Below are 23,920 nucleotides of genomic sequence, written 5' to 3'. Positions count from 1 at the left end.
TTTTAATGATTGTGGTAGTGGAAATTGGTAGTGAAAGAAGGAAAACCTTTCTCGCTTAAAATGATTGTGGTTGGGATGGATAATCCCTTGTTAGGCAACAGTTTTTCATGCTCCCAGAAAATGACTGTTCATAGCTGTGAATATTGCCTCTATTTTGTCAGCTTTGGGTCTATTTTTCTTCCCTCTGAATAAAAAGATTCTGGATTCTAGTCCCTCTTGAGGCTTGAGTACAACAATCTAGGTTGACTCTTTAGTACAGCAATGAGAAAATGCCATACTGTGGCAGGCATTAATATTCCTATTAACTGTTTTAAATATTCACCTCCCGCCATCCGTTAATAGCACTGATTTTTGTTGAAGGTAAGACAAATTCAGCCACTTTATTTGGAGCAGAGTAGGGATATTATTCCTGGTGTCTAGGTCAGTATATATCCCTTAATGTCACTATAGCTGGTTGTTCAGTCCATATCTTTGTTACTGAAGCAGAGAAATTTGTGGATGAAGGGTGGCTCAGTAAAGAATGGACTGTAGGATTGTGTCTGAGAAAACTCATTGAAATTTGATGGAGGAAATGAAAAACACGCTCCCCCACTTAGATCAAACTAATTTCATTTTTTTCCAAAGTTACTAAAAATAGAAAGTAAGCATTTCTCTCTCATGGAAATTTAGTTGTGTCCTTGGCACATGATTTACATAGTGCACTGAACTTACATTTTTGCATTTTAAATATTTATTCACAATTAAGATTTTGATTGCCTTCAGTTGAAATCAGTTGCTCAGAATACTGCAACAGCAATAACTATATTCTGCCTTTCCGAGTCTATTAATCACGTGGTTATCTTGTCCAGACTCTTGTCTGTCTTGCTGAATTGGCAATTAACGCAAAGGATCCCAATGAACTGCTCTAATTATCCAGTTCTAAATCTTCTAACTTCACATGCTGTCGGGACAGGAGGTCCCACTGAGTTACTCCAGCTTTTTGTGTCCACCTCTTAAGAATTTTGTATGTTGAAATTATGCCCCTTCTCATTCTTCTAAAATATGAAGAATGGAGATCTAACTTCTCCAGTCTCCCCATTCACCCAACCTACCACGTCAGGAACCATCAGGCTGAATTTTTGCTGCATTCAAAGGTAAATGTATTCTTCTTATGGTTGGTTAAGGAGATTAAAATTTGCACACAGTATTCCATGTGTGATTTTATCAAGGTCTTTCTACAATTCTGTAAAGCAACTTTACACTGCACTCAGATTGTCTTGCAATAAAAAAACGGTGTATAATTTGTCGTCTTAATTGCCTGCTTAACCAGCATGCTTCTTCTTCGCGACTTGTGTACTCGGCCACCAAGGTGGCTTTGAACTTCAGCAATTCCCAATATGTCACCACGTAAGAAATACTCAGCATTTGTTTTCTCCACCAAAATGAGTCACTGCATGTTTTTGCAGATTGTACTCCATTTGCTGTACTGTTGCTCATTCGTTCAACATGTCTCTGTTGCCTTGAAGCCTCTTTGCATCCTCATCTGTACTCGCATTCCCACTTGGTTTTGTGTCATTAGCAAATGGGGGAATGTTACAGTTGATAAGTGATCGGAGCAAAATTAGGCTTTCCGGCCAATCGAGCCTACTCCGCCATTCAATCATGGCTGACATCTCTCCTTCCTAACCCCATTCTTCTGCCTTCTCTCTACAACTCCCGACACCTGTACTAACGAAGAATCTATCTACTTCTGCCTTAAATATATCCATTGAATTGACCTCCACAGCCTTCTATGACAATGAATTCACTGCAGAGTCACCACCGTGACTAAAGAAATTCCTCATATCTTTCCAAAAGGAATGTCCTTTAATTCTCTGGATATGACCTCTGTTCCGGGACTCTCCCACTGGTGGAAACATCCTCCCCATATCCACTGTGTCCAGGCCTGATTGTTGATTAACCATGTGTGTAGGAAGGAAGTGCAGATGCTGGTTTAAACCAAAGATAGTCACAAAGAGCTGGAGTAACTCAGTGAGACAGGCAGCATCTCTGGAGAAAATCTCACACTCAAATCATTGATGTTGATTGTGATTAGTTGAGGTCCACAAACTGCCCCCCCCCCCCCCCCCCCCCCCCCCCCCCCCGTGGTGGCCCACTAGTTACCAACGTGAGAAGAATCCCATTTGTTCCCACCTTTTTGTTTTCTCTCTGAGGCAATCTCAGTGCAATGAGACGGTGTTTGTTCACAGGAGGCAACAGGTTTTTCTTCTACTGATTAACATTCACAAGTGTGTGTGTGTGCAAAAAAAGAAAAAAGGCAACAGTAAAAATGTGGTTCATTTTCCATTGAAGTGTACCCTGGTATGACAGTGGTGGAGATTTACACTCTTCATCTGTTAGAATGATGAATGCTTCAGTGGAGAGATTATTTTGACCTTTGATTATAATATAGGGGTGATTTAGAATTGGTATAAAAAGGAATAATAAATTGCATGCTTTTGATCTCCTCTTTCCGTCTTGTTCCCCCCCCCCCATCTATTGTTTTCAATTTGTGAACTCTGGTCTTCCTTTGGTTGCATTAATGACTTTAGTTTTGTTTGCTCTAGTATTGTGGTTGTTCATTTAATGAAAATGTTTTGTTTTATATTATCTGTGTATTTTGTCTACAAGCCTTTTATGCTGCCACAAGAATTTCATTGTGTAAGAGGAACTGCAGATGCTGGTTTAAACCGAGGATAGAAACAAAAAAGTTAGAGTAACTCAGCGGGACAGGCAGCATCTCTGGAGCGAAGGAATGGGTAACATTTCAGCATGAGACCCTTCTTCAGACTAGCTAGGGTGAAGTAGGGTCTCGACCCGAAACGTCATCCATTCCTTCTCTCCAGAGATGCTGCTTGTCCCGCTGAGTTACTCCAGCTTTTTGTGTCTAACTTTGCAAGAATTTCATTGTTCCGTTGTCTGTACATATTTCGTTGTTCCGTTGTCTGTACATATGACAATGAAACTCTTGAGTCTTTTGAGCTGAAGATATAGCTGTATGTCAGCTTTAGTCTACTACTGAGGTGGTATTGCCCCCTGGTGAACAATCATTTAATTTTTACATGTTGATTCATGGGTGCTCGTGCAATTTAAACACTGAATTGCACCTATTTCTGTGTGCATCCTTTTCCCTCTCCCCGATTGACAGGATACACTTTACATGCAACAAAATTTGTTTGATGAAAGCAATTCTTGGGAATATGCCAACTAATGTGCCATTTAATCTCTTAGACCAGCATTTTAATTATGATGATGTGGATAGTGAAGATCGATCAGATGCCGAGCAGAACAGCGCTCATTCTGATGACGAGCTGTTCACACAAAAGCATCTCCTACGATCACAGAGCCTTAAGATGAAACGAAAAGGTCATCGTAAAGAGGTACATTTTATCATTGTTCTGCAACTGTAGATCTTTCCTTTTGTGCTCTGTCATTTTATTGTTTTGATTTTGTCTTTTTGTCTGTATTGCAGATAAGTTTTATTTTCTATTTGGTTGTTTCTAAATGTTTGAATTTTAATGTTAGGTCAGAATTTTTAGATTCTATTCACTGAATTTTTTTTTAAAAATAGAGTGAGATGTTTTCAGTACAAATAGATAACTGGTTTCCAGGTGAGATTGATCCCCGTGGAGTTAAGAAGGCTCATGAATCAAAATCAAGGGTCACACTTAAGGATTTCTGACAGAGTACATGCCAGGAGATTGGTAATTGGAGGATGCCAATTTTAAGGTAATTGAAGAAAGAATTGGAGGAGAAACAAATAGGTCGAAGAAGTTGCTCAGCAACTGCTCAAGTTGATGAGAGTTGTATTAGACAGGAACTTGCTGAAATAGATTGGAGCAGGTTGTTTGAAGATAAAGGAATGTCTGGAAAGAGGGATGTTTTTAAAAGCATGCTGACAAGAGTCCAGGACATTGCAGTTGCAAGCCCAGGGATATGAACCTGGACTGCTCATACAGCACTCCAAGCAGTGCATCTACTCATTGAGCTGCTCAAAATTGGATTTTAGCAGATTTTTAGTGCAAACTAGATGACATGCTAACAGTAGAGGCAAGGAGCAGCTTCTAACAACGCATGGGCAAGTTTAGCAGACAATGCAGTAGATTAAGTTAGAGGAGATGCACAACACTTCTATCTCACCTAGAGGTATAGGCTTCCCGAAGGGCTGCATAGCCAGAAGGCTTCCCAACGTGCCGTGGACTGGGAACGCGGCCGGAAACCTTTATTGAGGCACCGTGGTCTCGATGCCTCCCGGATCGTCCCGTAGAAGCCCGGGTCGGGGCTCAGCCAGAGCCCGTGGCTGGGGCCCAGATGTTAAGGATAATCCCAAGTACATTAAGGGAAGGAGGGTATCCAGAAAGAGCAAGGTCCCTTAGGTGCAGGAAGATTGGAGAGTGGCAAATGTTGTGCCTCTATTTAAGAAGGGCTGCAAGGAAAAGCCTGTGAACTATAGGCCAGTGAGTCAAACATCAGTAGTTATCAGAGTATTCTGAGGGACATGATACACATGCATTTAGATGGACAAGGGCTGATTAGGGATAGTCAGCATAGTTTTTGTATATAGGAGATTGTGTCTCCTGAATGCGATTGAGATTTTTAAAGATGTGACCAAAACCAGCTGTACACGTTATCTATATGGATTTCAGCAACACGTTTGACAAGGTTCTGCATGGTAGGCTGCTCTGGAAGGTTAGATCGTATGGGATCCAAGGAGAGCTAGCCGACTGGATAGAGAATTGGCTTCATGGAAGGAAGTAGAGGGTGATTTTGGAAGGTTACTTTTTGGACTGGAGGCCTATGACGAGTGGTATGCCTCTGGGTTCGCTGCTGGAACCATTGCTGTTTGTCATCTATATCAATGATTTGGATGAGAATGTACAAGGCATAATCAGTAAATTACCAGGTGACACTAAATTGGGTGGTATTGTAGATAGTGAATGTTAATGGATCTTAATGGGTTGGACAGGTGAGCTGAGGAATGGTTGATGGAGTTCAATGCCGAGAAGTGTGAAGTGTTGCATCTTAAGAAATCTAACCAGGGCAGGACCTACACAGTGAATGGCTGGGCTCTGGGGAGTGTTATAGAGCAGAAGGATCTAGGAGTGCAGGTACATAGTTCCTTGAATGTAGTGTCGCAGGGAGATAGGGTCAAATATGCTTTTGGGTGCATTGGCCATTCATCAGTCGTTGAGTATAGAAGTTGGTCATGGTTGTACAGGACATTGCTGAGGCCACGTTTGGAGTATTGTGCTCAGTTTTGGTCCACCGTTTTGGGCCTATCTTCGGTATAAACCAGCATTTGCTGTTCCTACACATTGTGTTAGAGATGGATTTGGTTAAGAAAAATGAAATGGACTTCTTGCAGAGGAGTAAGTTTAGAAAACCTGTAGCAATGGGAGCCTGGGAATTTGTAGTTAAATTATTATCCATTGTCTTTGCCTTTACCTTGATTATCTTCTATCGGTTTGGATCTGTCATTGTATTCTTTCTTCAAAATTTAATTGGAAGTAATATTCTGGAACAATTGTACATTTCTTAGCGCACAGAAACGGGCCTTTTGACCCACAATATCCATACTAATCTCCTCTGCCTGATTTAATCTTGTATCTCTTTTAACATTACAAGATGCACACTACAGAAGTCCATTCAACCTATCAGGCCCTTGTTGGCACTTGATTGCCTAATTCCTCACAACCCCTGTTGATTTTTCATGTGCATTAGCCATTTACTCATTAGTCAGAGAATAAATGTCATCTATTCAGGCATTATATTCCAATTGATTAACGTTTGTTGTGTAATTAAAAAATAATGTTGCTTGTTATCACTCTGTTGGTTCTTTCATCAGTTCTCTGAAGTCTGTGTCATCTGTTTCCAACTCTCTTGCCAGTAGATCTATTAACAGTTCTGTGGTCTTGGATACTTCTGTTTAATCCCTTCAGCTCTGCTTCATGGAGAACAATGTCTGCTTCTCTGGTTTCAATGGTAGTGTCATTCCAAGCAATTTCATCAGCACCTGCTCTGAACAATGATTGATTGGAGGAAATTAAGAATGAACTGTTAATAATTTATGAACTCACTATTTTTACTGTAAATTGAACATTTGTTTAGCTTAGAGATACAACGCAGAAACAGGCCTTTCAGCCCATTGAGTCCGCACTGAATAGCGATCCCCGCACATTAATACTATCCCACATGCACTAGGGACAATTTACACATACACCAAGCCAATTAACCTACAAACCTGAAAGTCATTGGAGAAGGTACAAACTCCGTACATACAGCACCCTTAGTCGGGATCGAACCCGGATCTCCAGCACTGTAAGGCAGCAACTCTACCGCTGTGCCACCTTGCCGCCCTTTTCTGTATAGAAACAAGGAACTGCAGATACAAAAAAAGACGCTAAGAGCTAGAGTAACTCAGCAGGTCAGACAGCTTCTCTGTCTCGACCCAAAATGCCACCTGTCCATGTTCTCCAGAGATGCTGCCGGACCTGCTGAATTACTCCAGCACTCTGTGAAATTTTGTGTGTTTTTTTTTTCTTCAAGTACATTAAACAAATGTTGATCTTGATTTTTATTTTTTATTTTATTTTCTAGGTCCGGTATGGATCCCTGAAGTTGAGATCCAAGAAGAGGGCGCAGTGCAGTTATATCACAGGATAAAATGATTTGGATATTCCTGGTGTTCATGACTTCAGCTGAATATGTGCTGTTGGATTTATAATTTTTTTTATTTCAAGAACGCTAAGAAATGCTGGTCCCTATATATAATATATATCTGACTTTGTCACCTTGACACATCCTGCTGAGTTGGCCCATGACTGAGACTGTATTTATCATAACTGTCCTGTGGCAACGGGTGTTAAAAATGACGTGTTATACTGACTGATAATTTAGAATCATTAACAGGAAGAGCAATCTTCTACAAAATATGTTGTTTCAATTCGGCAGAAAGGTCAACAATAGATTTTGAAAAGAAGTGTTGAAGAGCTTGAATTCTGAAGTGCCGAGAAGCTTGTGGAAACATTGAATCTGAGCTGTGGTTTAACCAAAAAAAATCAACAAGAATATTTTTGTCATGGAAGCGTGCACTTTCTTTCAATACACTAATGACCGCATTTTCTGTGATGATTTGGGAACTGGGCTCGTTTGTAAAGTGTGTTTCGGTTAGAATTCTTCATAGTTATGAGGAATATGTTAAAAGCAATATAATTTAGTATTTTGAAGGTCAAGTTTTTTTTTTAATGTTAATTGCATGTTTTTATAAATTTTGTATGTTAATGGGTGACTTTTAGTATTTTATATCTGTCAGTGTGAGTTGTAAATCTTCCAACTTTCTACCTTTTAAAAACAAATTGAATATACTGAGCACATTTTGTAGCTAGAACCAGGTATAATTGACTTGTGAATTCTATTATGTTGGTGTCCTTGGTGTTCAGATATCCAGATGTGTTGGTATGTGATATTTACCTAGTTCTCAAACTTTAACAGACATTTTTAACAGACATTTTGTACCTTTATTTTGATATGTAGAATGCAGCAGAGCTGCAATATGCAGTGCCCTACATAATGTTTGGGACAAAAACCATCATTTATTTATTTGCCTCTGTACTCCACAATTTGAGATTTGTAATAGAAAAAAAAATCACATGTGGTTAAAGTACACATTGTCAGAATTTAATAAAGGCCATTTTTATACATTTTGGCTTCACTATGTAGAAATTACAGCAGTGTTTATACATAGCCCCCCCCCCCCCATTTCAGGGCGCACCATAATGTTTGGGACACAGCAATGTCATGAAAATGAAAGTAGTCTTGTTTAGTATTTTGTTGCATATCTTTTGCGTGCAATGACTGCTTGAAGTCTGCGATTCATGGACATCACCAGTTGCTGGGTGTCTTCTCTGCTGATACTCTGCCAGGCCTGTGTTGCAGCCACCTTTGCTTGTTTTGAGGGCTAGTCCCCTTCAGTTTACTCTTCAGCATATAAAAGGCATGCTCAATTGGGTTCAGATTGGGTGATTGACTCAAGAATTGACCATTTTCTAGCTTTGAAAAACTTCTTTGTTGCCTTAGCAATATGGTTGGGATCACTGTCTTGCTGTAGAATGAACCATCAGCCAATGAGTGTTGAGGCATTTGTTTGAACTTGCGCAGATAGGATGTGTCTATACACTTCAGAATTAATTATGCTACTACCATCAGCAGTTGTATCATCAATGAAGATAAGTGAGCCAGCATCTTCAGCAGCCGTGCATGTCCAGGCCATAACACCCCCACCACCGTGTTTCAGAGATGTGGTATGCTTTGGATCTTGGGCAGTTCCTTCTCTCCTCCATACATTGCTCTTGTCATCACTCTGACATAAGTGAATCGTCGTCTCATCTGTCCACAAGACCTTTTTCCAGAACTGTGGTTACTCATTTAAGTACTTCTTGGCAAACTATAACCCGGTTATCCTAATTTTGTGGCTAACCAGTGGTTTGCATCTTCCAGTGTAGCCTCTGTATTTCTGTTCATGAAGTCTTCTGTGGACAGTGGTCATTGACAAATCCACACCCGACTCCTGAAGAGTGTTTCTGATCTGTCGGACAGGTGTTTGTTTTTTTCCCCTTTATTATAGAATGAATTCTTCTGTCATCAGCTGTGGAGGTCTTCCTTGGCTCACCAGTGCTCTCTTTCTTCTTAATGATGTTCCAGACAGTTGATTTTGGTAAGCCTAAGGTTTGGCTGATGTCTCTAACAGTTTTATTCATGTTTATCAGTCTCATAATGGCTTCTTTGACTTTCATTGGCACAACTTTGGTCCTCGTGTTGAAAGAGTGGAGGAAAGACTAGGTGCTGAGAGCTCTTATACCTGCATTAAGGAGGCAATTAAACACACCTGAGCAATTACAATTACCAAAATGTATAAAAATAGCCTTTAATAAAATCTGACAATGTGCACTTTAACCACATGTGATTTTTTTTTTTTTTTTTTTTTTGCTATTACAAATCTCAAATTGTGGAGTTCAGACAAATAAATAAATGATGGGTCTTTGTCCCAAACATTATGGAGGGCATTGTGCGTACAACTTCAAGCTTTTATTGTAATAAATTTTGTTCTGAGTTACATTTTTTTTTAAATGTCTTAATTGTCTAAATTCCTACATATCGGCTTGGAATGCAAAGCACTAATGATTTTACTTCACATTTATGAGGTGCAGTTTAGAAATGTTAATTTCTTGCATGTCAGTGTTTCTCTTGCAGTGACATTCAATTTTCTGTGGGTTCAAACTAATGTCATTTGACTGGCCTATGGGTTGATAATGATGCTAGTCTTAAACAACATTTCTCTCCCAAGAAGAACAGTTCCTGCTCTTGTCATTGTCAGATCTCCTGAGTTAATTCATTCAATCCAGCCCACACATGGGAATTCAGCTAAATTATCTGCATGGATTCCTGCTGTTTGATTTTTTCCATCTTTGTTTATGGTTCCTTTTTTTTGAATGCTTTTGTTTGTATCTGATGCATGTAAGGTTTGGAGAGCACTAGGCGTAGATGCTAGTGCTCCTGTGTCACAGCGTCAAGGTTCCGGGTTTGATCCTGATCGTTGGTGCTATACGATACCATAAAACTATTTATCCCAGGAGGTAAATGTATCTGCCAACAGTCATCAAATACAAAATGCATCAAACATGCAATTAAACTGACGAGTGGAAAGGATTGGGATGTGCAAAGATTGGTGGGGGGGGGGGGAAGAGGAGAGTCGGTCTACCCCACGAAAGAAGGGGGGAGGAGTAGTACAGTTTGCTAGCCACAGGGAAGAAGGATCTCCTGTGTCGTTCTGTCCTGCATCTTGGTGGAAACAGTCTGTTGCTGAAGGTACTCCTCTGGGTTACCAGTGTGTCATGGAGGGGGTAAGCTGTATTGTCCAAGATGCTCCGTAGTTTGAGGAGCATCCTCCCCTCCAGGACAATCTCCCATGAATCCAACTCCGCCCCCAGGACGGAGCCAGCCTCCCTGATGAGTTTGTTAATCCTAATCGGTCCGCGGCCTATGTTTTGCACATTCTCCCTCTGACCGCGTGGGCTTCCTCCAGGTGCTCGTTTCCTCCCACATCCCAAAGATGTGTGGGTTTGTAGGTTAATTAGCCGTTGTAAATTGCCCCTAGTGTGTAGAGTGATGAAGTGGGATAACAGAATGTGTGAATGGGTGATCTATTGTCGGCATGTACTTGGTGGGCCATGCTGCATCTAAGTCTATACTGAACTAAAACTAAACGTATGACAAAAAACACTCTTGACTCTTGCTTTCCTGGATGTAACTCCTAAAACAGCAAGGCAAACTATAGAAAAATTCCATTAACCCTTTGTATGACTATTTGGAAATCCTGCTGGTCCCACGTATGGTTTGGCATTGGACTTGCCAGGCGATATTTCTTGCGTTCCTACATGTGCCTGAAACTTACCAGATTTACTGGGAAATGTATTATAATATTGAGTAACACTTTTTTAAAAAGTGGATCCATTGTGTTGGGGCCAAACATCATCCAATAGTGCGGAAAAGCTGCTCGAGCATCAGCCTTTATTCTGTTTCCAAAGTGAAGCCGTCATTGACATGTCCTGTTTCTGAGAGCTGAAATATGATTTTCTCCCTTAGTATCATGATATGTTGTAATTGGGTACTTGATGAGATTCTTTGGTGGCATATTGTTTTTTTGGGGTTAATATAATCTCCAGATTGGAGGCATCCTAAAAAAATATATTACTTGCCTATAGAATATATGGACTTTGCTGGCAATACCAATGTTTATTCTCTATCCCTATTTGACCTGAATAGTGGAGGCAATTAAAGGCTTAGCTTGTTGGTTAAGAACAGTGAGGCCGGCTTTCTCTACAGTTTGAATTGATAATTAAATTCAGCAGCCGTAGTAGCATTCAGACTTGTGATCAATGGTGCAAAAGCTAGTGGTCGGTTAGGACATTTATCCCCTACATTGCTGTAATCAGCATTGTCTTTGGAAAGTGAAGGTCATGAAACTCAACAGGGGGAAGCATCTGGTTTATTAACATTTGCTGATATACAAGTTAAGATCCTTAAGATGCTTAATGGAATGCCCGAGGTGCCACTCACTGTATCGTGGCCTGTATGTTCCCATTTACTTCAAGGTTTCCTATCACGTAAATTTAATATGTTTAGCTTTGCATTATAACTTTCCCCATTGAATCTTTGGGTCTTCCCTGCCTGACACTACAAAGGCAGGGAGATTCCCCACTCACTCCCTGTGCTGAAATGGTTGGGTCGGTGATTGGTGTGCAACCCCACCACCATTTCATCTGAAAAGAAGGTACGTTATGGTCGTTGATTAACTGCCTTTCAGCAGGTCAATTGTTTATAGACACTATGATTTATTAGAAGTAGTTTACTGGACATCCTTGAGCCCTCATCACATTATTATCAACAGCTGCTGTTGCTTGCTTTGCAATTTCCTATCGTCCAAGTCACCTTGTAATGAGATTTGCTCTCCTAGTTGTGCATGTCCTCCATCACTAATATTGGCACCTAAGGTTTAGATTTCTTTTATTACTCCTCTTAGTGGAAAGTTATACAAAAGAGCACAATAGAAATAGGATATGAAGCTTTCTTGGTCACTGTCATCTAGACTATCACGGCTGAACTAATGTTCAGTCTCCTTTCCATTCCCTGACCCACATTCTGGCTGTGTTAGCTGGTTATGGCACTCTACCTCCACCTGGAGGTGTATATGTTTTGTAGATCTTTTGTTCTGGCTGAAGAAGATGTCAAATAAACTTTTTGATCTTCCATTTTTAGTTTGGATTTGGCTAATTATCATGTCAATTCAGACTATCATTGTCTTGGTTCTGCCCTGCGTCAGACATTTCTTGCTGTATTCCACATTATTTTAATTGACAAACTGCAATGGCAGAGAGGAACATATATTGGCAAGTGTGTTTCAACAATACAACAGTAAAGTACTACAGCTGCTGGAAATCATAAGAACATTTTAAAATTCACGTGTTTGTCAATCTGTATAGAAATTACACGTTCTTGTGTTAATTAACCAGTAAAATGTGTATGTTCTTTGTTACTGTCCTCAATAAACACCAGCTGCAGACAGTTTCCAGTATGAAGGAAATTACCCGAAATTCTGGTCTTCTTCGGGTAATTTGAGGGAAATTTAATAATTTTGGGAAATATCCGCATCCAACCCGCAAAGGGGTGTAAATGTAATACACACAGCACTGCCGGTTTGGCGCTCAAAAGTTTAAATAGAGTGCTGTCAGTTTAACGCGTGGGAATTTAAACAAAGAGCTGTCGGCTGCAGCGCTATGGGTTCTAAATACAGCGCTACCGGCTGCAGCACTATGGCCACAGTGCTATGGGTCACAGACTGTTAGGGGAAAATTCTCGTATAACAACGAGTCTTTGGAATTCTCTTTCTCAGTGGAAGCTGAACCTTTGATTTTTTTTCAGACAGTGGTAGAATACTGAATAAGACTAGTGGTGAAAAATTACCAGTGGTCAGTGGGATTGCAGTTACATTGCACTTACAGAATGGTGGGTGGGCTCAAGGGGCAGAGAGGGAGAGGGATGGGGAGCGAAAGAGGGGGAGGGAGGGAGGGGAGGGAGGGAGCAGAGACAGACACAAGAGAACAGGTTGAAAAATCGAAGACAACGAAAGCTGTTGGAGGCAACGAAAACTGCCTTGCATAACACTGTACAAGTGAGTAACATAAGCAGGCAGATATGGTGTAGTTACATAGATCTGTTTTGCCTTGTTTTTTGTGTTGTCAACGTGTGCCCGTGGGGGAAAAAAACCAACAAATAGCACGCAGGAAGCATTTTTGAAATTTTCATGAAATATTAAATTCCAGGAAATTTTAGATTCTATTTAAGGACATTTTGTTTTGAGGTGTGGAAGCACTGGCTGCAGATTTGATGCGAGGGGTGATAGATGCAGACAACACCATGTGCGGGAGGGCATATGTGATACCTGACACAGCCAGAGGTGGGAATGGACCCAGCATAGTACCAAGCAGTGTTTAAGAGGGAACTGCAGATGCTGGAGAATCGAAGGTTACACAAAAAAGCTGGAGAAACTCAGCGGGAGCAGCAGCATCTATGGAGCGAAGGAAATAGGCAACGTTTCGGGCCGAAACCCTTCTTCAGTCTGAAGAAGGGTTTCGGCCCGAAACGTTGCCTATTTCCTTCGCTCCATAGATGCTGCTGCACCCGCTGAGTTTCTCCAGCTTTTTTGTGTAACCTAGTACCAAGCAGTGTTGACTGTGAGGAAGAAGGGTCTTGACCCGAAATATCACCCATTCCTTCTCACCAGAGATGCTGTCTGTCCTGCTGAGTTACTCCAGCATTTTGTGTCCATCTTGAACGGAATGTATTGGGTCTTCTTCAGTCTGGCAAGCTGTGGAATTCTCGGCCTCAGAGGGTGGTGGAGGCAGGTTCTCTGGATACTTTCAAGAGAGAAATAGATAGGACTCTTAAAGATAGCGGAGTCAGGGGATATGGGGAGAAGGCAGGAACTGGGTACTGATTGGGGATGATCAGCCATGATCACATTGAATGATATGTGCTGGCACGAATGATTTAGCTGTACTCAAAAATGTTACAATCCTCCATCTTCATAATTACGTGCAAGTCCTGAACATGGTGGGTTCAGCAAGACTTCACACACTCTTCTCAATCAGCTTTGCTGCAGCTCTACAGCAGAGTGTGGGTCTTAAGGGCATCATTCGTTCCGCATTGTTTGTGTTGATCACATGGGGTTTTTTTGTTCTCAACATTGAAGGATTACCCAGTAAAATAAGCAACCGAACCCTGCACTTGCCTTGGCTCGTTGAGGGTGCAATCGTGTCTCTGGCCTCGTGCGGCGCTGTAGCCTGGCCAGCGCATAAGCCGGCGGGGGGGTTGGGTGCGATACCGCGCCCGTCTTCCCGCGGCGCTGCTCCGCGGTCTGGCTGCAGTACCGCGTCTCTCCTCCGTGCCATTGCCACGTCCGTCCTCCTGCGCAGCGCGCTGCCCCGTGGTCTGACTGCAGTACCGCGCCTGTCCTCCGCGGCAGCACTGCTCCTGTTCCCCCATGCGGCGCTGCTCGGTGGTCTGGCTGCAGTACCGCGCCTGCCCCCCCCGCGGCGCTGCCCGGCACCGCCCGCCCGCCTGCTGCCAGTGTGTGCGCGGCACCGCCCGCAATGGACGTGGACGAGTCGCTGGTGGCGGTGGGCGAGTTCGGCTGCTACCAGAAGCAGCTGACCTGCACCTTCGTCCTCTTGCAGGTGGGAGCGCCCGCGCTTCGCGGCAGCCGGACCGGGGGATCGGCATTGGCCGACACTGGGGGGCGACGGGGGAGGTGGGGGGGGGGGGGAACCATGGAGAGGAGCCGAGCCTGCAGCCAGTGTGATGGGGCAGGGCCGCCGGCCGTCGGGATCCCCTCCCCAGCCGCAGGCCGCAAATCCCTCCCCATCACCTACACCCACCCCCCACCCCACCTCACCCCAGCATCCTCTCCCCATCGCCAGCATCTTACCCAGTAATATCCCCCAGACAACGGACTCCGGACCCGTTACCAGCTCCAGCCCTCCCTCTACAATCTGGATATCTCGATCTCCCCCCCACTCTTTCTCAACCCCCCCTCACTCTCTCCCCAAACACTCTCCCCCTCTCTCTCAATTGACAATTAAATGTATCTTGTATCTTGTATCTCGCTGGCATCCACAACACCGAGGATAGACAGATACACAGGAATGCTGGAGTAACTCAGCGGGACAAGCAGCATCTCTGGAGAGAAGGAATAGGTGGTGTTTTGGATCGAGATCCTTCTTCATGCCCCTCTCCTAAGAGCGGCTGTCTCACAGCGCCAGACACACGGCTTCGATCCTGCCCTGGGTGCAGTCCGTCTGGAGTTTGCAGTCCTCCCCAGAGATGCTGCCTGACCGGCTGAGATACCTTGGTTTTATCCCGGTTGCACGGGTTCCCTCCTACACTCGAGAGACGGGGCGGTTAATTTATCTCTATAAAATTGCCACGTGTGTAAGGAGTGGATGAGAAAATGGGATAACATAGTACTGTAGTGTGAACGGGTGATCAAAGTTCGGCATGGGCCAGGTCGCTGAAGGGCTTGTTTCCACGCTGCATCTCTAAAACTAAAAACTATCCACTGGTATCTTCCTGACACCCCGATGCCATTCCCAATGCCTGGATTCCCCAATCACACTGTCTAGCGTGCAACCCTCCTGTCCTGATCCCCCACCCCCTTAAAAATTCCAGTCAGGAAGCCTAATGGGCCTGTCTCACTTAGGCGATTTTTCAGGTGACTGTCAAGTTGCTGGAAGTCGCCTGAAAAACCGGCAACTGGTACGGCGACTGTCAGAGTGGAACACACACACACACACACACATCGCTTCCTTCACCAGTCCGTTATGCAGGCGGGGGACAGGGGCAAGCGGGGGGGAGCGCTGTCTGAATGAAATTCACACGGTGCAAAGCCAAGGTAATGCCGCGAAGAACAGGAAGGTTGGCGCTGTAACTAATGACGGCTAACGCACAGTAAGTCTTTTAAAAGGTGGTGGGGAGAAGGAGTGGAGACAACTTTTAAGAAGCCAGCGATACACAGCTGTGATGGCGGACATTTAACATTACCGGTCGGTTATCCTTGGTTCTGAAAATTACTGCTTACGTTTTTTTCCCCAATGAGCCAATTAAATTTACCGTTCAGCATCGGCTACAACCTACGAGAACCTTCGACATCCTGGCAACCCACTAGGACCTCCTGGCGACCCACCTACGGCATGCGAATTCTTGTTACTCTCCATGGCGGCTTAATTCTAGTCGCCACAAATTTTTCAACATGTTGGAAAATTCGCAGCGACCATAATGAGGCCATAACTAGCTCCCAGAATGCGGGGACTCCTCACGACCATGAAGGCGACTTCTCGGCAACCACCCGTGAACATGTGGTGACTGCATATTCTCCTGCAGTCGCCTAAGTGGGTCAGGCCCATAACTTCCTCCCTTTAATCCTCCCACCCACAACACAGCACAGCTCTCTGATGAAGTGTCTGAAGAAGGGTTCTGACGCAAAAAGCCACCCATCTTTTATCGCCAGAGACGCTGCGTGACTTACTCCTTTTATCCCACTTATGGCCTTCACCTTCCGCACCCACAGCTGCCCCCCCTTCCTGATCACTGTTTTCCTGTTACATTTCCACTCCATTACACGACTGATAGAAATGTACAAAAAACTGCAGATGGTGATAATCTGAGACAAAAACAGAAAATGTTAGAAATGTTCAGGAAGTCTCAACTGTAGGAAGGGTAGCATTTCCAGTTGAAGACCCTTCAGGTCCTTGACCTGGAACATTACATTTGTTGCTCGTTTTTATAGATGCTGCCTGACGATGAATGTTTCAGGCATTTTCTGTTGGAGATCAATTCCTCTGGCATATATTCTCAGTAATTCTGATTAAGGAATGAACTATGTCATGATCGCTGTCAACTGGCTTGCCTGAGGGAGCGATCCCTGATTTTTTTGTCCATTACACTGACATTTATCCAGCAAGGAATCTCTTTGTGTAGGAAGGAACTGCAGATACTGGTTTAAACACAGGTTTAAAGATAGACACAAAATGCTGGAGTAACTCAGCGGAACAGGCAACATCTCTGGAGAGAAGGAATGGGTGATGTTTTGGGTCGAGACCCTTCTTCAGACTCTTTCACGTTTGCTCTCAATGCAACTGGAGGGCAGAGAGGTCCCGGTCACAATTACTCTCTACTCCACTGACCAAGGGAGGGATTGCTGTCCCCTTTATTCTACATTACACCTACTGTTGGAGAAATCACGGGCATGTTTTTCCTTTATGACACTGAATTTGGGAAGGATCCATGTCACATTTGCTCTCTGTCATGCAGAATATTTACTGTTTGTCACGTTTACTGTTTATCATGCTACTGTGGTCTGAGAGACATATCCCTGTCATCTGTACCTTCAAGCACTCTGACATCAGCTATCTTTTACACTGTCGGAGGGAGGGATCACTGTCATATTTACTCCCCATCACACTGACGAGAGACAGATCCTATCACAATGCTCCCCGTCATCGTAGCTACATGTCATTTATCCTCAGGTCTCTGTTGCATTTCCTCTCAATCGCAGTTATTGGAGGATTTCCTGTCGCGTTTACAAGACTGACTTGTCAACTTTAATCCCCATCATCGGAAACCCACATGAAACGTCACCTATTCCTTCTCTCCTGAGCTGCGATCTGACCCGCTGAGTAGAGTCATGCCGACCAGGGGAGGGTCCCTGTTTTGTGTAAGGTCCATTGCATGGAAGTTAAGTGTGGAGTTGGATGTAGTTCTCCTTGTTTACTCATCTATTACTCTATGAGGGACAGATCCCACACAGTCTGAAGGTAGACAAAAATGCTGGAGAAACTCAGCGGGTGAGGCAGAATCTATGGAGCGAAGGAATAGGTGACATTTCGGGTCGCTTCTTCAGACTGATGTGGAGGTGGGTGGGGGGGTGGGAAGAAGACCCTTCTTCCCACCCCCTCCCCCCCATCTCCACATCAGTCTGAAGAAGGGCCTCGACCCGAAACCTCACCTTTTCCATCGCTCCATAGATGCTGTCACACCCGCTGAGTTACTCCAGCATTTTGTGTCTATCCCACATTTACCTGCATAGGTCTCATAAGTTTGTTTGTCATCACACTGAGAGATGGAAGAGTTTATCGTGATTCACCTGTACCAACAGTATCCAGATTATGAACATCTAACTTATGGACACCCCTACATTCAAAATAACTCTCTTTACATTATTAAATTCAAATGTTTGACGTACACACATTTTTGTTCCAGCTAAGGGCAGAACTCTTCTCTCATCACTTTTAGTAATTGTTCTTTCAGTCCTATGTGCTTTTGATGCTATTCATTACAAATCTGTAGAGGTTACGTCGTGTGATCTTTATGTATTTTCCAACTTATGGACAACATTGACTTAGGCACGTTTGCAAAAATCCAACCTGTTTGTAACCTGGAAACAGTCCGTACGTAATCATTAAGGCGCCTCTCTGGCTGACAGATTATTAATAGATTAAATGTGTAGGAAGGAACTACGGATGCTGGTTTAAACTGAAGATAGACACAAAATGCTGGAGTAACTGCTGGACTAGCAGCATCTCTGGATAGAAGGAATGGATGCTTCTGAAGAAGGGTCTCGACCCAAAACGTCTCCCATTCCTTCTATTCAGAGATGCTGCCTGTTCCGCTGAGTTACTCCAGCATTTTGTGTCTATCTTCAGTTAATAGATGACCCTGCTCGTTAATGGTTGGTGAACTAATGATGCACTAAGTTCATGTGATGTGTTACAGATTTACGTGGCTTGTCAATCAATGCTGATTGTGCTGGTGGGAGTACAGCCTGGCTATAAGATAATTACACCGGAAGTTCCCAGTACACATGAAGAACTAATAAAACATGTCGTATTTGAGGAAGATTTGACTTCAATTGCAACAGAGGTAAACAAGGAGTGAGATCTGGTTACTTGGTTAAATTTTCTATTGATTCCATTGATCGGAAGTACTAACTCCACTCCACATGACTCCTCTCTCCTTGCTGCTTGGAGTTCTGGCACATGGCCCATGCCTGCTGGTCGGCGTCTGGCACTCAATCCTTTTGCTCTTTACAGTAAGTGTCAGACAGTTGTCAGATCGCAGAGGCATCACAACTGGACTGTACCCAGGCCTGGTGCGTTTTGATGAGGCACCAAGAACAGGTCACCTCAATTTTTCTAGGGTCTTGTGAATATTTTGATTTCAAGGGTAGCTGGATAAAATCTCTGCTCATTTCATTCAAAAGCTCTTAATTTCCATGTCCCATAATGCATCCATGTCATCTTACAGTTTCTACCTGAAAAGGAGGCAGTGAAATTCCGCTACATAGTCGTGCGTGTATTTGCCTTGGTTTGAACAGCCTTGAATGTTCCTGTTTAATGTCTGGTGTGTCATGTCTTTGTTGGTTGGTTGTTGACAGTTGGTGGTTTAAACAAGAGAAGCTCATACAGCTTTTGTGTATGATCAACGCCTGACAAGTGATTGGTGGATAGACACAAAAAGCTGGTGTAACTCAGCAGGACAGGTAGCATCTCTGGAGAGAAGGAATGGGTGACTTTTCAGGTCAAGACCCTTCTTCACAAGTGATTGGTGGATACAGGGGAGGGGTGGTTGGCAGTTGAGTGGAGTAAGTGACAACGAGACTAGAGGTAAAAAGGAAATAAAAGGATGTCAGATAAGAGAAGAGGAGTGAAATATAAAGGCAAAGGGAGGGTTTAAAGGTGGAGGTGAAATAGGGAGAGGGTATAAAAGAGAAATGGAGGACTTGGGGATGGGAGATTTTACATCTCTGTTGAGGGATAAATATTGTCCCAGGATAGAGCTTTGTTTGGCATAGGAACAGGCTACGTGGGTTTTCCCAGAGATCTTCGGTTTCCTCCCACACTCCAAAGACGTACAGGTTTGCAGGTTAATTGGCTTGATTAATTGCCTTGATAAAATGTAAAAATTGTCCAGTATAAAATTGTCCAGTGCTGAGTGATGCTTTACCTAGAGCTTTTCAGCGTACTACATCCAGATCTAGAAACGGTTGCCGCTCCGGTTCCTATTAAATTTTTCCCCTCTCACCTTAAACGTGGTTCTTGAATCCCCATACACTGGCTATTATCCTCAAATTGGCTGTTATATTTTAGAACGTTACAATATACATTGGTCATTTAACCTTTGAAATGGTCACAAGGAGAATATGCAAACACCACATTGATAACACCAGAGGTCAGGATTGTACCTGTGTCACTGGGGGCGATCAGAAGCTATTCTGCCGGCTGCGTCAGTACCGCCCACACAGTTATTATGCTTCGTCCAGATTTGCCTGCAGAAAAGATTTCACTCGGTTTTACCATCCTGGCCCGCTGAGTACTTGCACTATTTTTTTATTTCATTGCGTCTGTGGCTGATGACCAGTGAATGAAACTAGGAGCTGTGGATATGCAGCTGTTCAGCAGCTGAATGTTGGCTCTGTGATAGTTCAGCACATTCCTTCTTAACTTTCAATGTTAATTTTAAGCTTCATGGGGAGAAAACGTGATATTGGAGTGTATAATACACTGGTTAGACTGTTCTTCATAAACAGTGTTCACTGCTGGTAGAAATTGGACATGGAGAGAAATCACTCAGATTCACTAGCATGAGACTGGAAGTGAAAGGGCTACCCTGAGGACTGAATATTCTAGGCTTCTATTCCTTGATTATGGAAGATTAAGCAGTGATAAAATTGAGGTGTTTAAGATAGAACTGGCTAGGGTGCAAATAGATACCATTTCTTCTCTGGGGAATCCAGATCAATGGCACATAATTTTCAATTTAAAGAAGCATTTTATCACAAGAAGGGTAGTAGAAAGTTGGAACTTAGTCCCCTGAATGTTGTTTGTTCCTAAGGTGCTCAGCAGCTTTCAAGAATGCGATCCATTGATATTTAAAGAATCTAGTATTTTACGTTAGGATAAATGCTAGATAGTTTGAGAGAGGGTCAAATCAACCAGAAACTAATTGGTGAATCATTCTGAATAGGCTGAATGTTCTACTTATGGTTCATAAACTCCTTAACTGTGACTGGCAGAAGATTATTGTTCATATTTGTGCAAGGATCTGGTGCTGTATTGGCATAGACCAGCCAAAGAATTCTAATGTTAATGTGTCATTAGCACCGTGTAATCTGGTTTGTGCTGTGTGGTGTTCATTTGTTGTTGCAATGGCCCTTGGGGTATTAAAGCTGGAGCGGAGTTGAAGGTACAGCCAGCTGCGGAGTGTTCAATTAACCATCAGTTCTTGCCAAGGCAACATAATTGGGCCTTCCATTGGCAGCAGAGGGTGAGAGATGGTGATTAAAGTTAGCCTGCCTTTGAGTAGATAACACATCCAACCTTGTTTGTGGTTCTCGGACATATGTTACTTTTTTACTTATACTGATATAAGCTCTTGTTAAGTTTAGTTTAGAGATACAACGTGGAAACAGGCCCTTCGACCCCCGCACATGAACACTATCCTACACACACTATGGACCATTTACACTTATACCAAGCCAATTCACTTATAAACCTGTACGTCTTTGGAGTGTGGGAGGAAACCAAAGATCTCATGGTGGTCATGGGGAGAACATACAAACTCCGTACAGCCAGCACCCGTAGTCGGAATCAAACCCAGTCTCTGGCGCAGCAAGCGCTGCACGGTAGCAACTCTACTGTTGCGCAGCCCGGACTCGGCTTGCTCTAACACACTTGTTCTCTGCTTGCTCTAGCACACTTTTGAACTCCGTTCCTTTCAGAGAACCTTTGGAATTATTGCATTAAAATGCAGATAATTCTTCTACTTTCAATAAGAATAACACCTTTTTTTTATATACCAACAGTGGTACTTAATCAGACAAGAAGCATACAAAGTGAACTTGGCTGGATCCTTGTTTTTCTTGGGCCTGCTCCTTGGTAACATCTTATTTGGACCATTGTCTGACCGATTTGGCAGGAAACCAATCTTCCTTATAGGTGAGGTTAAGTGCTCTATATGATTGTAATGAAAACATCTAAATAATTGAATGTGGTCAAGTAAGTGTATAAATAAAAGGTTTACTTTTACTTGTAGTATTAAATTAATTTAACTCAAGAGAAAGATTGGACTTTCCACAATAATAACGGTATGCGTTTAAAGGAAACCCTCGAAAGATATCAAAGCACTTTGTGGGAGTTTAGAGGATTAGACTTTAGCTTACAACAGAAGATGTATAGGTAGGTGACCATATGCTTGTGTGGATAGGTTTTACTGATGTGGCTAGTGGGTGCTGGGGCCACAGTAGTTTACAATCTATATTGATGAGTAAATTAAGGAATCACGTGTAATGTAGCCTAGTTTGTTGGAGATATGATGATGGGCGTGAAAACAAATTTTGAGAAGGACACAGTTTGAAAAGGGCTAGAGATACCTTAAGTTGGAGGACATTAATTTGGAGGCAAATGTAGGGAAATGGGAGGTTATTTGGTAGCCTGAACACATCACCTCAGCCACAGTCTGTCCTGAAAACAGCCAGTTCCCAAAATCCTACTCCCAAAAACAACTTCTCTTAAAAACAGCCTCGACACTTCACCTCAGGCACAGCCATTCCTCAAAACAGCCATTTCCATGAAGAAGGGGCTTAACCCGAAACGTCACCCATTCCTTCTCTCCAGAGACGCTGCCTGTCCCGCTGAGTGACTCCAGCATTTTGTGTCTAGCCACACCTATGAATTGGACCAAGATGATGTTGTCACAGGTGGCAAAGTTATAGCGTGGCATAGTTTATACAAGATGCAGGATGGCTAGAAATGCATTGGGCTGGTCAGATTTGGAACCAATGGATGTGTAAATCTGTCTATTGATGGACATGGCAGTGGAGACTGGTGCCGTTCATCTGAGGCTGTAGAACGTGTGCCCTCTGGTCACTGAAGAAACAAGTCTTTAATTTGTTTGTTCCATGATTACAACAACATGTTTTAGCTGCAACATCTAATATCTTGGATTGTAAGCGTGTAAGCAAGAGGAGAAATTCTATGTTAGATGTGTAAATAATTTATTTATTATGTATGTAATACAATAATAATGTATTTAAAAGATTTTGTCCCTCAGTTAGGGAGATAGCTTTAGTTCTTATATTGATACATATCCATGCAATTAAAATTTTTAATGGGCTGGAGATTTAATCACTAAAGATGAATATGCTTTGAAAATAGCTAAAAGATGCCTCTTTCGTGTTAATTTTTTTTTAAATTGCAGGCTTGTTCTGTGATATGTAAAGCAGTCTTCGGAAGGTCAATGCATAATTTATTTGTAGGCAAAACTATGCAAATCAAATGTAGGATTAATTTGGATGCTGTCAAAAGATGTATGCATTAAATTGTATTGGGTTAAATTTCAAAGGACCCCTTTTCCAAGTAGTAAATTCAAAAACTGTAACAAGGTCTGTGTAAAACAAAACAATGTCAAGTGTCAAGAATGTTTTATTATATGTCTCGGATAGAACAATTAAATTCTTAATTGCTGCAGCACAACAGAATATGTAAACATAGTACACTGTAAGCAATATAATAAATAAGAAAAAAAAAGTTCAGTGTATGTATACACTTACCCACATATTATATATATAGTATATACATATACACACCAACATACATGCATAGCAATGTTACAAAATTTTGAGATTTTAAAAATCAAGTCTGCAATTTATCCCATCAGATAAAGCATAAAAAGAAGTTTAATTTGACACCTAATTCACTTTCATATCTCAAGTATTTAAAAGGTTATGGCCATTTTCATACTCGGAAATTAGCATCTTGTTCCCTATTGATTTTCTATGGACATAACAAAAAAGCTGTGATCGTGGACAGTCAAAAGCCCATAACGTTCTTAAAAATTAAGAGAACTGAATGAAATTTTCAGTTATCATAGATTGAAGCATTCTGAAACAAATATAAAATAATCTTACTTGGATGACCTGAAATTAAAGCATATAATTAGTTAGTTACCCAATTGTAGCTAATTCCAAACTTCAATTACTAGATCTAAACATCTATCCATTTCTTAATAAATGATTAACATTTTTAAATAGCCTAATTGTCCAAATAATATTCACAAATAATTCACAATAAAACATGATTTTTAAATCTCATTTACATTAATTTATAGGCCAAATGGAAGGAATTTAGTGTTCAATTGCTGTAAATTAATGTCCATTTAAATCAGCTTTCCAGTGGGATCCTGTGAACGCGCTGGTTTAGCACGTTCACATTGCGGTAGATTTGTGCCCTCAAAT

General features: G+C 42.4%; 2 protein-coding genes across 5 annotated transcripts in view; both read left to right on the top strand.

Annotated features, from left to right (window-relative positions):
* The window catches only part of reep3b (receptor accessory protein 3b), a 44,115-nt gene extending 34,985 nt beyond the window's left edge, over positions 1–9,130 (top strand). Inside the window, exons 7-8 of the mRNA XM_055647188.1 lie at positions 3,250–3,398; positions 6,616–9,130. Of these exons, the coding sequence (XP_055503163.1) occupies positions 3,250–3,398; positions 6,616–6,681 (215 nt within the window). The 3' untranslated portion in view covers positions 6,682–9,130. The remainder of the gene's footprint in view (positions 1–3,249; positions 3,399–6,615) is intronic.
* Positions 9,131–14,195: 5,065 nt separating this feature from the next.
* slc22a15 (solute carrier family 22 member 15) overlaps positions 14,196–23,920 on the top strand; it is a 54,471-nt gene continuing 44,746 nt past the window's right edge. For all 4 annotated transcript variants that reach the window (XR_008724696.1, XM_055647186.1, XM_055647187.1 and 1 more), the window contains exons 1-3: positions 14,196–14,309; positions 18,403–18,549; positions 21,491–21,623. Coding sequence is in view for 3 of the 4 variants with exons in the window: in XM_055647186.1 (XP_055503161.1) it covers positions 14,226–14,309; positions 18,403–18,549; positions 21,491–21,623 (364 nt within the window). In the remaining variant the exon portion in view is untranslated. The remainder of the gene's footprint in view (positions 14,310–18,402; positions 18,550–21,490; positions 21,624–23,920) is intronic.

The sequence above is a fragment of the Leucoraja erinacea genome, chromosome 15, assembly GCF_028641065.1.
Source record: "Leucoraja erinacea ecotype New England chromosome 15, Leri_hhj_1, whole genome shotgun sequence".
NCBI classification, from domain to species: domain Eukaryota; kingdom Metazoa; phylum Chordata; class Chondrichthyes; order Rajiformes; family Rajidae; genus Leucoraja; species Leucoraja erinaceus.
This window is presented reverse-complemented; position numbering and strand designations above follow the sequence as displayed.